The 13,890-nt window shown below is 35.5% G+C and overlaps 2 protein-coding genes across 2 annotated transcripts in view; one reads left to right on the plus strand and one right to left on the minus strand.

Annotated features, from left to right (window-relative positions):
• The window catches only part of LOC116005318, an 8,916-nt gene extending 7,259 nt beyond the window's left edge, over positions 1–1,657 (plus strand). The window contains exons 3-7 of the mRNA XM_031245587.1: positions 286–362; positions 492–636; positions 1,007–1,087; positions 1,185–1,292; positions 1,396–1,657. Of these exons, the coding sequence (XP_031101447.1) occupies positions 286–362; positions 492–636; positions 1,007–1,087; positions 1,185–1,292; positions 1,396–1,413 (429 nt within the window). The 3' untranslated portion in view covers positions 1,414–1,657. The remainder of the gene's footprint in view (positions 1–285; positions 363–491; positions 637–1,006; positions 1,088–1,184; positions 1,293–1,395) is intronic.
• Positions 1,658–3,025: 1,368 nt separating this feature from the next.
• The window catches only part of LOC116005239 (PH-interacting protein), a 13,841-nt gene continuing 2,976 nt past the window's right edge, over positions 3,026–13,890 (minus strand). The window contains exons 3-24 of the mRNA XM_031245504.1: positions 13,395–13,546; positions 12,881–13,120; positions 12,597–12,706; positions 12,393–12,470; positions 11,709–11,815; positions 11,381–11,475; positions 11,166–11,299; positions 10,779–10,882; positions 10,634–10,711; positions 10,426–10,504; positions 9,794–9,962; positions 8,545–8,615; positions 7,739–7,819; positions 7,587–7,657; positions 7,245–7,341; positions 7,096–7,155; positions 6,723–6,777; positions 6,249–6,634; positions 4,514–6,169; positions 3,812–4,387; positions 3,661–3,719; positions 3,026–3,480 (exon numbers count right to left, since the gene is read on the minus strand). Of these exons, the coding sequence (XP_031101364.1) occupies positions 3,285–3,480; positions 3,661–3,719; positions 3,812–4,387; positions 4,514–6,169; positions 6,249–6,634; positions 6,723–6,777; positions 7,096–7,155; positions 7,245–7,341; positions 7,587–7,657; positions 7,739–7,819; positions 8,545–8,615; positions 9,794–9,962; positions 10,426–10,504; positions 10,634–10,711; positions 10,779–10,882; positions 11,166–11,299; positions 11,381–11,475; positions 11,709–11,815; positions 12,393–12,470; positions 12,597–12,706; positions 12,881–13,120; positions 13,395–13,546 (4,654 nt within the window). The 3' untranslated portion in view covers positions 3,026–3,284. The remainder of the gene's footprint in view (positions 3,481–3,660; positions 3,720–3,811; positions 4,388–4,513; positions 6,170–6,248; positions 6,635–6,722; positions 6,778–7,095; positions 7,156–7,244; positions 7,342–7,586; positions 7,658–7,738; positions 7,820–8,544; positions 8,616–9,793; positions 9,963–10,425; positions 10,505–10,633; positions 10,712–10,778; positions 10,883–11,165; positions 11,300–11,380; positions 11,476–11,708; positions 11,816–12,392; positions 12,471–12,596; positions 12,707–12,880; positions 13,121–13,394; positions 13,547–13,890) is intronic.

Raw genomic sequence — 13,890 nt, forward strand, 5'->3', positions numbered from 1 at the left:
TTTTTTTTTTTTTTTTTTTTTTTTTTTTTAATTTCTATTTATATGCAGATAACTTTTTTACTAACATCATATGGTTAATTATATGTGTTATTTTATATTAATTTTTGCATTCACGGATGTAGTAATGAGCTAAGATAAGTTATTATTATATTTGAGCACAGCCAAATTAATATATATATATATATATATATATATATATATATATATATATAAAATTAATTAGCGTATGAGAGTTTGTAGAAGTGGATATATGTTTTATTGACGAGGATGTTTTTAACGTTATAGAAGTATGAGCCTGGCTATACGGCTCCACCGCCTAAAATGGTCCACTTGGTTGATGCAACAACAACTGGGACAATTAGGTATGATTTATAAAACCATATTAGCTAGCTTCCATATTCTCCAATTATTTAATTTGGACCATTAGCCGCCTATAAATTATTGTCTATCTCTTTAATTTATATTTTTGAATTGAATTATATTGGTTAAAGGGGGAGAATGGAGATTCCAATGATAGATGCGGATGAAGAAAATGGAGAAGAGCACCAAAATGTGGAAACCACAAATTATTCACAGTGCTCATCAGATGCACATCGCACCAGGACTGCCTCTTGCTGTAGATCAATGGCCCTCATTGTAAGCTTAAATTTTCATTTATTTGATCGCGACACGGTAATATTTTTGTTGTTTTGTATACATATTCACAAAACAAAAATAAATAAATAAATAAATCAGGGATTTTCACATGGCAACTAGGCATACATGAAAGTTCGTGGGCAGTTTTCAACATTACTATGCGCATTAATTAATTAATTGATTGATTAGAACTAATTATATCATAAATGACGCTGGCAATCCAAGTCATGCTCCCACTTAATTGCCAGCCATACCATATAATGAAATCATCTTTCAGCATGGGATATATCATTTGTTTGACCTAATTATTTATTTTAGAAAACAGGAAAATAAATAATTTTTTTCTTCCATTTATTGCGCATTATTGCAGTTCACATTCTTGCTTCTGGTAAGACATGTGTACGAGTTGGTGGGTGAAGGAGCAAAAGATTATCCCTTTTCACTCTCCACGGTTAGTATTTATATATTATACATTTCTTAATGTGACATTCTAATTTAAAATAGAAAATTACTAACTATATAAAAATATATAAATGGCACACATCCAGCTTTTGATTTTAAAGGCCAGCGGTATATTCCTGCCAATGTATGTGCTTGTCCGGATACTCACCCTAATCCAGAACAGTATCCACCACGAACACCAACACTCGTACTTGGTTAGTAAATGAATTTTTTATTTTTTTTTTAATCTTAATTTTAACGAGAAATATATATATTAAAAAAATGTTTTGGATTGAAGTTGGATTTTTTCATCTACAGGATTCTGAAGACAGTTAGCGATGGTTTTGCACGCTGTCGATAAGAAGAAGTGAATTTTAGTGGATATATGACTGTTTCATTTGTATGTAGCTTTAATTATATACTGGAGCACAATGTTTATTGCTCCTCCATCCCCATTCAATATTCAAGGTGTGTTATTCATTTGTTATCTAATAGTTAATCTTTTTTTCATTCATCATCATATTGTAATTATTATTTTATATTATAATAACAATAAACATATCTGAGTATGTTTTGAATATTCAGTTATTTTTTAAAAATTTGATATGACTTTAACGTAATTATCAAATACTTTTTATATTATTTTTATGAGTTTAGTCTGAAGTAATTAATAAAATAAAATCAACTACCAAACCAAACAACTATTATTATATGATATGGAGGGGTTTAGTTTAGGTTGTTTTTTTGTGTTTTTAAAGGTGGTTGGAGATGGATGACCAACAACTGGAGTTAGTTATCCATATATATATGAATCCCTGCATGTTAGGAAATCACATAATCATGATTAAGGGATGGATGAATGAGAGGTTTTAAGGAAAAGCAAATGCCCTAAGCTAGCTTAACACCACAGCATTATATTAAGCCAGTGGGGATGTTTGGTCGCACTTGTCACATACACACAAACCATGTGCTATCCTAGTTGGTCAGCTACCTTACAAAAGTGGAGATTCTCCTACAAAATATATGTACATTAATAATCAAACCTAAAAAAAAGGAATATAATATTCCCATTATTTAAAAATGGAAATGTTGGCGCAGTCAAGCATGCAGCTATTTCCATCTCTACCTATACCCAATTCAGGAAAATCAATTAAATCATTTTTGGCCGTCATTCTCCGTATTTACTGTACATTGATTTTTGTTGGGTTCCAATGTTACACTGCTCTCATTGTCCCCTCAAACTAAAACTACTCAAACTAAAACTAATAACGCTTAAGAACTTTTGTAGGGCAGTATTCTACTTAGCATTCTTATGCTTAATATATAAATTGGATAAAACTCATATAAGCTCTTGAATTATATCAAATAATGCAATTAAGTCTTCAAACTTTAAAATATTTTGTTCAAGTCTTTGAAAAAAGTGTAATTAGGCTTATTAATAAGTAATCAACAGGTTAATGTTGAGTTGGCACTCGTTTAGACACAGATTTGAATTATGTCACTTTTATTTAAAAGATAAAACTATTTTTCCATGTCTGGTCGAAGAAGGCAACCACTCTAGAGAGGCGGCCAAATTTGATCGCCAAAGATTATGTATGGTTCATTAACAGCTCTATCGCTAGCTCTCACTGCACATACTACCCGGAAAGGAGGAGATACTCTATCAAGATCACTGAGGCTGGAATATAATGGATTACTACTTGGAGAAGCCCCTCCAGCCACCCAACCTTCTAACACCTACTCACCACTTCCACTTGGATGCAATGCCCAAATAATATATAATTAAGAAGAAGGAGAAGAATTGAAGAAATTCAATCGATCTCTAATTTCTAGCTGTATGTCTTTTATTAGTTTTACAGACATGTCTCCCTTCGGCTGACTTAACTAAACTTAAATCATGTCTCCGGAAAGAATAAATTAAACAGCAATTGAAAATTGTACAAGCTAGTTGTTATGAATAATAATAATAATATAATATAAATGGTCCAATTAAAGCAAGTAAAAATTAATCCAATCTAAAAGTACTTAACTTTCTTTATGCATGAATGCATGAGATCCAACTTAACCATCAAAACTTAGGGTTTCCGCCCGCAATGAAGCAAGCTGACATGGCTAAACTAATAATAATGGATTGAGCCTAGTTTGTTTGTATGAATTAATTATATAATAATAATTAATATAAGAATGGAGTACCCTCATCAGCTCATTCACAGTTTTGATAAGATTTTAGAAAACCAATCTGACAGCCGCTTCATCTTTACTGCCACTGCTGTATTTTTCCCAAAATAATCCTTAGCATTCCCCAGCATCACTGTCACATCATGCTTCAGACCCTCCACACTTCTATAATACTTATTTTCCAACCTTGAGTGGATTATGTCCGGGGATAATGGAACAGGAAACCTGAAATCATCATCATCGTATTTAATTATAATGCACATATCCTTCCTTCCAATTAAGTACCCCGGCCACTATAATTCAACCAAATTTATATTCTCTATCTTCCCCGGGCAAACAAAATAATAAAAATCAATATTATTCATATTGACCTTACATTCATCAAAATGCTAGATGTATGTATACCTGTTCATAAAATCCACTTTCCTAGCAACGTTTATCAATTGCACAACCCCATAATGATCCTGTAACATCCAAGGAAATTCAGTTTTGATGTATATATAAAATCATGCAACTATTACATGTAGTTAGCAGCAAAGGAGAAGGAAAAAATGACCTGTTTAGTGCTTGCATGCTGCAGCAATTTATTTAGTGCACCCAGCATCCTTTTGTTGCTTTCAGGATGAATATGAGGATGCTCCCAAGGGCTAAATGGATCTTGCAGTTCCCAGGGGCAGTGAAGATGGGTATCTGGTTGGTCACCATCATACTGAACAACATACCTTTCCCATGGACTTCCTGGGAACTCACTTGACTTGTCCTTCACAGATATTATCCTACCATCCCACCACTTACCGCCACATTCCTCACTCTCATCCCTCCACCAGACTTGACACTCTTCTTTGCATGCCCAACACCTCTTCATTGCTGCATCATATCGTGATTTCTCAACGATAAAGTCTGGGAAGTCATTTAGTTCTGGCACTGTAAGTTTAAATTTCTGCTCAGACACGTCCGAAGAAGCATCAATGAACTTAAGCGTGATTTTACAACAACTCTCTCCGGAACCAGGGACTGTTGCATAAGTAAGCTCTTCGACCAAACAAATTTCCACAGCTCCGATTCTCGCCCCATGCTTTTCCCAAGGACCTCGCCCTGATGATCCACTGGACTCTAAATATTCTTGATGGCCCTAATGGTCACAGAAAATGACTAAATTATATATATATATATGAACATTAATACAAAATTAACAGGAACGAAAAGCACCAAATAGTACACAGTTAGGTTTATGATTATCCAACACAAATTCACGTACCTGTCTCAAGTATGCTACTTCATCACCTAGCTGAGGTATGTAGCGATATCCCTCTTCCTGCTTTGACAACAACAACCAATCTGACTTCCTCGGTACATCAGTGAAGCTATTCAGACAAACTTTTTCATCATTGTAAGAAACTTCTCCCTTGCTTCTAGAAGACTTATTCCCGTTGGCCCCAGAATTTGAAACTCCTGCTGATGGGAAAAAATCAACTGTTCTCTTGGAAAGGTTCACATGATTAGTGTCCCTTGAAGTTGCCTTCAATCTTAAGGACCTTTTTCTGCGTGCTGCATCCGTTGCAGCATCAGGATAGTCCATTGACGTGTGTCTACAATGGTTACTGTCCTTTGGAGTATTTTCACAAACTACGCCATCATTGGATAATTTTCTACTAGATTCGCTTCCATTAATGGTATTTTCCATCTCTAAATTTACATGCTCCAAGCAATCTGACTCATTGGTGCCATTACCAGTTTCAGAGAGTGATAACACTCTACTCCTCTCCATGCAGGATCTTGAATCATCCTCACAAGAAACACCCACAGGTCTAGTAAATGTACTCTCTGATGGAGCTCTCAACTCCCCAGAAATCTTCCTTGACTTAATTTTTAGTTTGGTTGGCTTCAGTTTAGGTTTCTCTGCATTGACTTGAGGAGAAACGTTGTCAGAGGTATTATTATAAGCTCCATTGCCTGTTGGTTGTTGCAAATGGCAACCACTGGTTCTTTGCTTAAATTGCTCCCCTGGCAACATATGACCCTGATGTTGAATTCCAAAATCAGTAGATAGTTTTCCATATCCATTCTCAAGACTTGTATGCTCTTTTATATCAACACCAGATCTATTGTTGTTCATAGAACTCTCATTAGAACCAATGAATGAATCGGCAAGGGTCAGATCACTTAACAGGATTTGCTTGGAAGTGCTTGCTTTGACCTCTCCACACCCACCTGCAGTGTCCTGGTAACCCTCAGACATCTTCATACCCTTGGGTGATATTTTCAGGTCTTCAACCTCAGTATATTCACCTCTTTTATTGTTTTCAGATGAATCCAAACCAATTGCATTTGTGGAAGCTGATCCTGGATCGTGGCGGGACTTCTGTTTAATTTGATTATCTTCGATAGTTTCTTCACCAACTCTCAAGGAAGAAGAGGCTGAACAGGTCTGGTTCTCAAATTGTGTGTTGGAGACTTTCGAAGGTAAGGACTTCTTAGCATCACGAATAGAGAATTTCAAGACTAATCCCCTCTTGTTTTCAACATTTATCTGAGGTTGGGTGCTAGTGGGAGGCTCATCTAAAGCAGATGCTTCTTCACCTGTCAAAGGCTTCATACGGCCATTCTGTAACACACCATCAGATTCTTCACTTTGAGCATATGACCATTTTTCTGAATCACTCTCTGATGGATCGTCTTCTGAGCTAGCATCATCTTCATCGCCTGTAGAAAAATCAGAATGAAGGAAAACATTATTTGCATTACGTGTGGCAACTCGGTGAGGTCTCAATGTTTTTGGTTTTGCAGAATTCTTCTTAGAAGCAGTTTTTCGGCCAGTTCTTGATTTTCCAGTTCTTCTACTTTTTGATGAACTCACATCCCTGTCCATTATTCTCTTCCTTTTACGCCTCCCTGAAGAGGTCATTAACTCAACCTGAAAAGCAATGAAAAGATTTCACAACCAAGTTAAGTTAGATAAGGTGACGATGTGTCTTTATAATGTTAATACTTACTTCTGAAACAGATTTTTTCCTTTTGGATCTGCGATTCTGACTTTGTCTAATCTTCTCATCTTCACTACAGTCTGGATCATTACAAGAGCTGTCACTTAAATGTCCCTTTTCTTCACTGGAAAAATCCTCATTCACATTGTATTCTGAATCAGTGTCATCATTTATGACATCAATTTCTGGTTCCCAGTTCATAGCATCCAAAAACTCAGGCATAGGTTCAGCCACCACGTCCAAATCTGCCAAAGGCAACATTTGGTATTCTTGGCCCAAACCAACATCAGTCCCAACAGCACATTTTATGGAAGGAGGACGCCACTCAATGCCCAGAGCACCAAACCGACGTCGTTGGTACATACTCTGATATGGTTCTGGATATGGAAGCATACCTAAAATTGACAATTACATAGAGTTTATTAACTATTATGGTTACACTGTTATAAAGAGAATCTTATAGATAAAGGATCCATTTTATACTTGAATCACAAAGGGGATCCTGCATATTCCGTCGGTATGGAGCCAGTTCTGTTTCCTGCAGGACGTATTTCAAATATTCAATAGACTAGGAGATAAGACAATGTAACATAGTAGCCAGCTGAGACTAAGGAGTTGTCCTCTACTTGATGGCTGTTGGACAGGCTTGGAATTAACATCCTATAACTCAAATATTTCCTCATTCATCCTCATCTCAAGTTCTCCTAGTCCAAAAACTAATACAAACTGTCCCACCCAAATCCTCCATGTTTGAAATGCAATCCCTCCAAAGTTTGGGGGATAAAAAGTCTACTTGCACAGTATTTACTGATGACACAGTAAAGAGAAAAAAAAATCAAATAGCAAAGGCAGTTACCTGATCAATAACATTGTGATGAACATCCTGAATAAGGGGGCGATAATCCCCAAGGAAGAACTGTTGAACTCAAAAAATAAAATATTGACCATTAGATGCTTGTTCAAACCTCAAAACATATATAAACAATTATGCTACCACATATACACCTGATCATATTTGGCATCCTTCTGGGATTCGCCTTGGCCTGTGTTTAGCAGGTATATTTGCCCAACATCGTCCGAAAGGACAATTGACGTTCCATCCCTATCGCAAACGAAAAAGAACATCTTGTAGCGCTCAAAGTTATGGCATAATAAGATAACTTCGCAATTAAATTCAAGAGGATGTAGAAACTGAATGGGTATGAAATATATCCATTGCTGAAAACTAACTATACAAGTACCAGTACATTATCCCATCTGGTGTATCTCAAGTGTATTTCACAAAGGGAAAACATTTAAATCTTTTCAAACATGGGAATTACAACATATTGTGTATGAATTACTTACTGTGAAAACTTTCCATCAACCAGCTTAAAGCGTCCAATCTCATATGTTCGAATAGGAGTACCCTCCCATATCTAAAAGGGCAACAAAGGTTTTGTAAAAGGAAAAGAGTGAATTGTAATATGAAAATACCAATAAAAGAACCAGAAACTCACATCCCACAGAATTGTTTTCCCGTCATAACCAGCACTCATTGCAATTCTGGGGTTGAAAGGATGAACATCCAAGACATAAGTCTACCAAAAACACAACTGAAACAGTAAGTCTCTACAGTGAGAAGTCAAAGAGATGAACAACAGATGATTCTAACAATAGGGTATCCTTAGAGGAACTAAGTTTTTCTTTTATACCAGTTATACTATCCCCAAGAATCACAAACACATGTAGATCATAGTTGGATGTTCATTTTTAGAAACTCAGCCAAAGCATCCATGAGACATTCAGGTTTTAGGAAACAATATAAATCAATAATCACAATTCACAGACAACATAATAAGTAAAACTATAGTACTCCATGCATCCCATTTTATCCCCACAGTTCCTTTTTGGGGTGTCCCAAAATATATGGCCTCTTAAGGATATTTAATGCACAATTCATAAATGCCTTTCAGCATTAAAAAAACAGTGCATGCATGGAATGCAAAAGTATGGGTATGAGTGGAATATTTTAGCAGTACGAGTTGTAAGTGAACTGAAAGCACTTTTGTTAAATTGTGCCCAATAAACTGGCACAAAGAATAATAGCATTGCAAAGATCAACTCCAATGCAAAGGAAAAAACCATGAACAAGTAAGCAAGGGGCAAGAAGGCCATTAAGCAGATGACATAGTAGTAAAATCTCTATGCTTTAAGGGGAAGCTAAATATCAGCTGAAACTGGCTTTGAAGCCAAGTCAAATGTTCTAAAGAGTCATTTTGAAAAAAAAAAAAAAAAAAAAAGATTTGTGAAATTCAACACTTACAGATTGAGTGTGACCAGTCAGGGAATGCACCAAGCTACCATCACTAGCATTCCAAACACAAATTCTGCAATCTGCAGACACACTTCGTCAAAATTTAAACTTTCAAACACCAAAATGTTATAATCTTAAACAATTACTGCATACTCCATATAGCGCATCTTATGTGACCAAGTTTCTATTGGCAGATAGAGTTCAAGAGAATTTAAATAGTACCTAAACTAGTTGCAGATCTATAATCTTTTATATTTTATCAGATGTTAAAAAATATCCGGTTTGATGAAAAGATATCAAGATTATAATGAAATTAGTTATAAACAACTAAAATTAAATTGTGGGAGATTGTAATTATATACCATCTAAAGAAGGGTCAAATCTATGGAAAGAACAAGAAGGAAATCTGACCATACAATTTGATACAAATTGGAGATGGGAATTATTGTGCAGTAAATTTCAAAAAACCAGCATTTTTAAATCTAGAAAGGGTCCTTCAAAAAAAAAAAAAAAAAAATCTAGAAAGGGAGTTTAACCTAGAAAAGAACCACCAGAAGCTTTACTGAAGTAGAAAACAACCAAATTTAATTCCACATAAATATAGAGGAAGCAAGAAAATATATCCCATCATTAGAAGCTATGTATGTAGCTCCAGAAGAGATTACATAGTTTCATCTTTTCGGCCATAAACACTAATTACAAATGTAGTCCACCTTTCAGATTTTTCAATATTACCAAAAAAACACTTCATTTATAACTGGTAAAGGTTACAAAACTGGCAAACTTGTAAAATTAGATGTCAATATAAATTAGTAAGCATATAAATATAGAGGAAGCAACATGTATCTCATAGTTGAATGCTACGCAGGTAGCTCCAGAGGAGATTAGAAACATGGTTTCACCTTTTCAACCAGAAACACTAATCACCAATATAGTCCCCCATTCAGATTTTTCAAAATATTACCAAAAAACACTTTATTTATAACTGGTAAAGGCTACAAAACTGGCAAACTTGTAAAGTTTTAACACTCAACATTAAAGGTCAATACTCAATAGCTATAAATTAGTAATCAATTCAAACAATACATCATAGCAAACATATCCAAGCATACTGCTCAGAAAAATAGTATCCAGAGCACCATGACATGCAGTCATGGACAATTCTATCTCCACAAGCATACTGCAAGGAATGAAGAGAAAATACGAGCATATGCCATATATAACTAGCAGCATTTGAACTGTATCAAATGTAAAGTACCCATTATAGCAGCAAGAACAAAACGATTATCTAGGCTCCAAACTATCATATTGACACCACGAGGAGTTGGAAGCAATCTTTGCCGTGGCCCTCCTCGAGGAGGTTGTGGTGGCATCGGAGGGGGAGGAACTTTAAGATGATAAGCCTTTGCCCAACGTCCTGCCTTTACCTAATGGGTAAGGGTATTGTTAGAGGAGATGCTGGGGAATGGAAAAGCAGTCATTGCATGTCAGATATAAGTATATAAGTTGCTTTAAATCTACCATATTTAGCAAGAGAAGAATGTTATCAAAACATGTATTCCACCTCAACTAAAAGTTTGAGCCATTAGTGAAGATATGCATTTATTATTTTATATTTATGCTCAACATGCCCCATCGCATCTGAGTAGAATATTTTGACATGCCAAACATGTGGAAATATTTTAATGATGGATAGCATGTGATATTTGAAGTTTGAACCAAGGATCCTTTTGCCTACTCTAATACCATATTGAAATATACGTTTCACCACAACTAAACGTTCAAACTGATAGTAAGAATACGCATTTATTGTTTCAGATTTATCCTCTACAAATCCAACTATCCCAATATAATTTCTATAGAAATTGAGAAGTGCCAGGAATAACTTACAGGGGACTTGCGTGATTTAGGAATCCATATAATTGCACTGCCATCTCGAGAGCAAGTAACTATATTGTCATGGCTAAACCTAAAGCATTCAAATTTACGAAGCATAAGTAAAGTATAAGCAAGAAAAGCAGGTTAGTCTAATTAGTTATGCACTATAAATAAGTAAATAACAATTGTATTATGCAAATCCATAAAGGTGTCCACAGACCAAGAATTTCTAAATTTTGGAATGTTGTCCTCCACAAGAGAATCAGGAGTTGAAGATCGAGAAGCCACTGCACAGCCACTACACAATGAAAAGACATGTGAGATAATGAGCTTCTAATTCATGAGAAGAAAGTGATTATACCAACCTAAACTGCACATAATTTACATCCTGCTCATGTCCAGATAAAATGTCTATCTCATGGCTTGGTTGATCTGGCTCATCCACATTGGGCTTAGGAGCACTCCATACCTGTGCATAGATCATTGTTTGGATTTCTCTTTAAAATGATTATATTCTTTTTTATGTGACAAGGATAACTAAAAGGAAAACAGTCTAAGACGAATGAAGGCATCCAATCATGCACAACTTATGCAGACACAATCAATAACATATGTTTGTAAAGGTTGGTTTTGACTATGCTCATAGCAAGGATTTTTCTAGAATAGGAACTAGTAGGTTTGTTCTTCACAGTTAAGCACATAGAGCATAACAATAATGTAATTCATAAATAACACACACACACACCCCATACCCTTGCATGCCTATCAGAGCTCCCAGTGACAAATACAGTTCCACTAGCATTGTATGCACAACATAATATCTGATGGAGCACCAAAGAGTTACTTGAGGAAGAAATGTTGGTTGAACGGGAAACACCAATCATCCCTGCAATAAAATGAGATTTGATATAAACAAGTCTGCATCCATTGAAAAATTTGATTCAACAATAAACCCAACTCATCTGACCAGAGAAAACATTTGTTGGCCTTGGCACGTAAACACGGGGAGTACACTGGGAGTACCTTGCATCCCAAACCCGACAAGTTCCATCATCAGATGACCTACACATGGGATGAATTCACAATCATCAACAGGTGCCATTAAGGTTCTCCACAAAAATTCTTACTAGCCATTAGAGGTAGCTGTTTCATATGTTAGAATTAGGACCAGGCCTTGCAAAAGAGATGCTCACTTTTAGCTATAAATGCCAAAGATAGGCTGGGGAAGAAGCAAAATGTTTCATATCCATCAAAAGACAAAAAAAAATGATAAATACAATAGCAAATTAGCTCACGATAAAAGCTGATAAACAGAGCTTGGCCGGGGACTGAATGCAATGGCAGTAACACCTCCTGTGTGTCCACGCAAAACTGAAATAGGCAACCCATCTGGCAAGCGCCACTGGAATATAGAAGGTTACATAATTTACTATTAAAATAAAGAGAGCTGAACCATTATATTTCTTTTTAAGATTAATACGCAACGTGTGGTATTGAATTAGGCAGATCCCTACTTTCTATAATAAAGAACGGAACTAAATCTGATTTTAATCCTCAAACTATGGTGGTATTCCCTCTCAGTACCCTACTATCAATTTTTACAAATAATCCCCCACCTACAGAGAAGTGGATAGAAAAGGTCCTTTGTTACGGTCCGTTATTAAACCTAACAGAGAACTGGATTTATCAAGTTTTTAATAGTTCGGGAATTATTATTGTCCAATTTCAGTCCAGCAATAGTCTCTGATGCTTAAAGATTAGACAAAAATGTTTCACCATTCTAATGTTCTTGGGGGATTACTTTTGTCCAAATTGATAGTTGGATAATAAAAGTGAAATACCACTCAGTTTAGGGATTGGATTACAACTGGAATTAGTTCAGTTCTAAAACTTTGAAGATCATAGAAAATGAAGGGAGACATAAACTATTTACATATAAAGAAAGAGAATCTATCTATTGAGTGGGAGAAGATTCTTACAACACGTATCGTGTAATCATTTGATGATGATGCCACTAGAGCATTGTTTGAACTAACAGCTAAATCAGTGATGTCACCCTTTTAGCAGGAAGAGAAAACAAAGCACAAAAGAAGGGGAAGAAATCACACATAAGGAAGCAAATCTAATACAGGAAAAATTAAATTGAGCATTTCATTCATAGAATACTACTATTTTTAACCTACTTCATGTCCACGGCAGCTAGCCAGGCAAAATGCAGTTTCCATTGACCAAATCTTGACCAGACGATCATCTGATCCAGTAATCACATATCTACCCGATCGATCAAATATAGCTTCAAAATAGAGGGAAAAATGAAGTGCAGAGGAATTCCGGCAGTTAATAAGATCAGCATCAAAATATCAAACCATAATTTTTAGTACTGTAAAAGTTGCCATAAAAGATGAATGCCACTGCCTGAATGGTACAGGAACAAAGCAGTAAAATCCAACAGATTTTGAAGTCATACCACAATATACAGCATCCCTGTGTCCTCTTAATTTTTTGATATTTTGCATCTTTTGCACCATAGTAGATGGCTTAGCAATAGCATAACTTGCAAAACGCATAGATGGAGCACGGTGATGTTTTGCAAAACCACCTCCAATTTCTCTCAAGCCTAGACCATGCACCTGATCAGCATGCATGTGCGGCCAACGAAGGTATGATGGAGGATGTTTTACTTGCTTGTTTACAATATTTTTATCACCTGCATCATATATTACCAACTTTTTATATGTATAGATGTAAGAAGTGGCAAGATATGCTAAGTATGTGTTATGCTAGTCAGCACTTTTCTTTTTCATGTATTATTAAATCAGGATTACAGAAAAAGACAGGGAGCAATGACAAGTCTGTAAAAATGTCCCCAAAAATCAGTTTGACCAAACAAAGACAAGAGATAAAAGGAAAATCAATAAACAGCAGAGGTATTGGTTTCTTCAACTAAGTAAATTGAATTAAAGTGCAAAAACATCACATACAAGATAAAAGGGAAAATGGCCCAGTTCCAAGAAGAGTTGGTACATCAGCAGCACTAGGAGTATTTCTCCCAATATGATGTAATGGAGGAGGTGAACTTAGTATCAGTTGTTTGAGCAGTTTTACCAAGTGGTCCTTTCCAATGTGAGAATACCTATTAACAGAAAAGTCCAATATGGTAAACATCTTATTGTAATAAGGCAAGCTGATATAAACATAGAAGCAAAATCCAAGGATATGATAATGGGTTGGGTTAATAAGAAACACCAGTTACACAATATAGGGTCACATGAAAAAGGTATCAAGGAACTACTAATCTCACATATAAATAATAATAATAATAATAATAATAATAACAACAACAACAACAACAACAACAAGAACAACAACAAAAGTATTTAATCACTTTAAACAACAGAGGTAGAAAAATATATTATGTCCGTGTAAAGTGTGCATACATAATTTCAAGCAGCAGCATTGGGGGGGGGGGGGGGGGGA

The sequence above is a fragment of the Ipomoea triloba genome, chromosome 14 (assembly GCF_003576645.1).
Source record: "Ipomoea triloba cultivar NCNSP0323 chromosome 14, ASM357664v1".
In the NCBI taxonomy this organism is placed as follows: domain Eukaryota; kingdom Viridiplantae; phylum Streptophyta; class Magnoliopsida; order Solanales; family Convolvulaceae; genus Ipomoea; species Ipomoea triloba.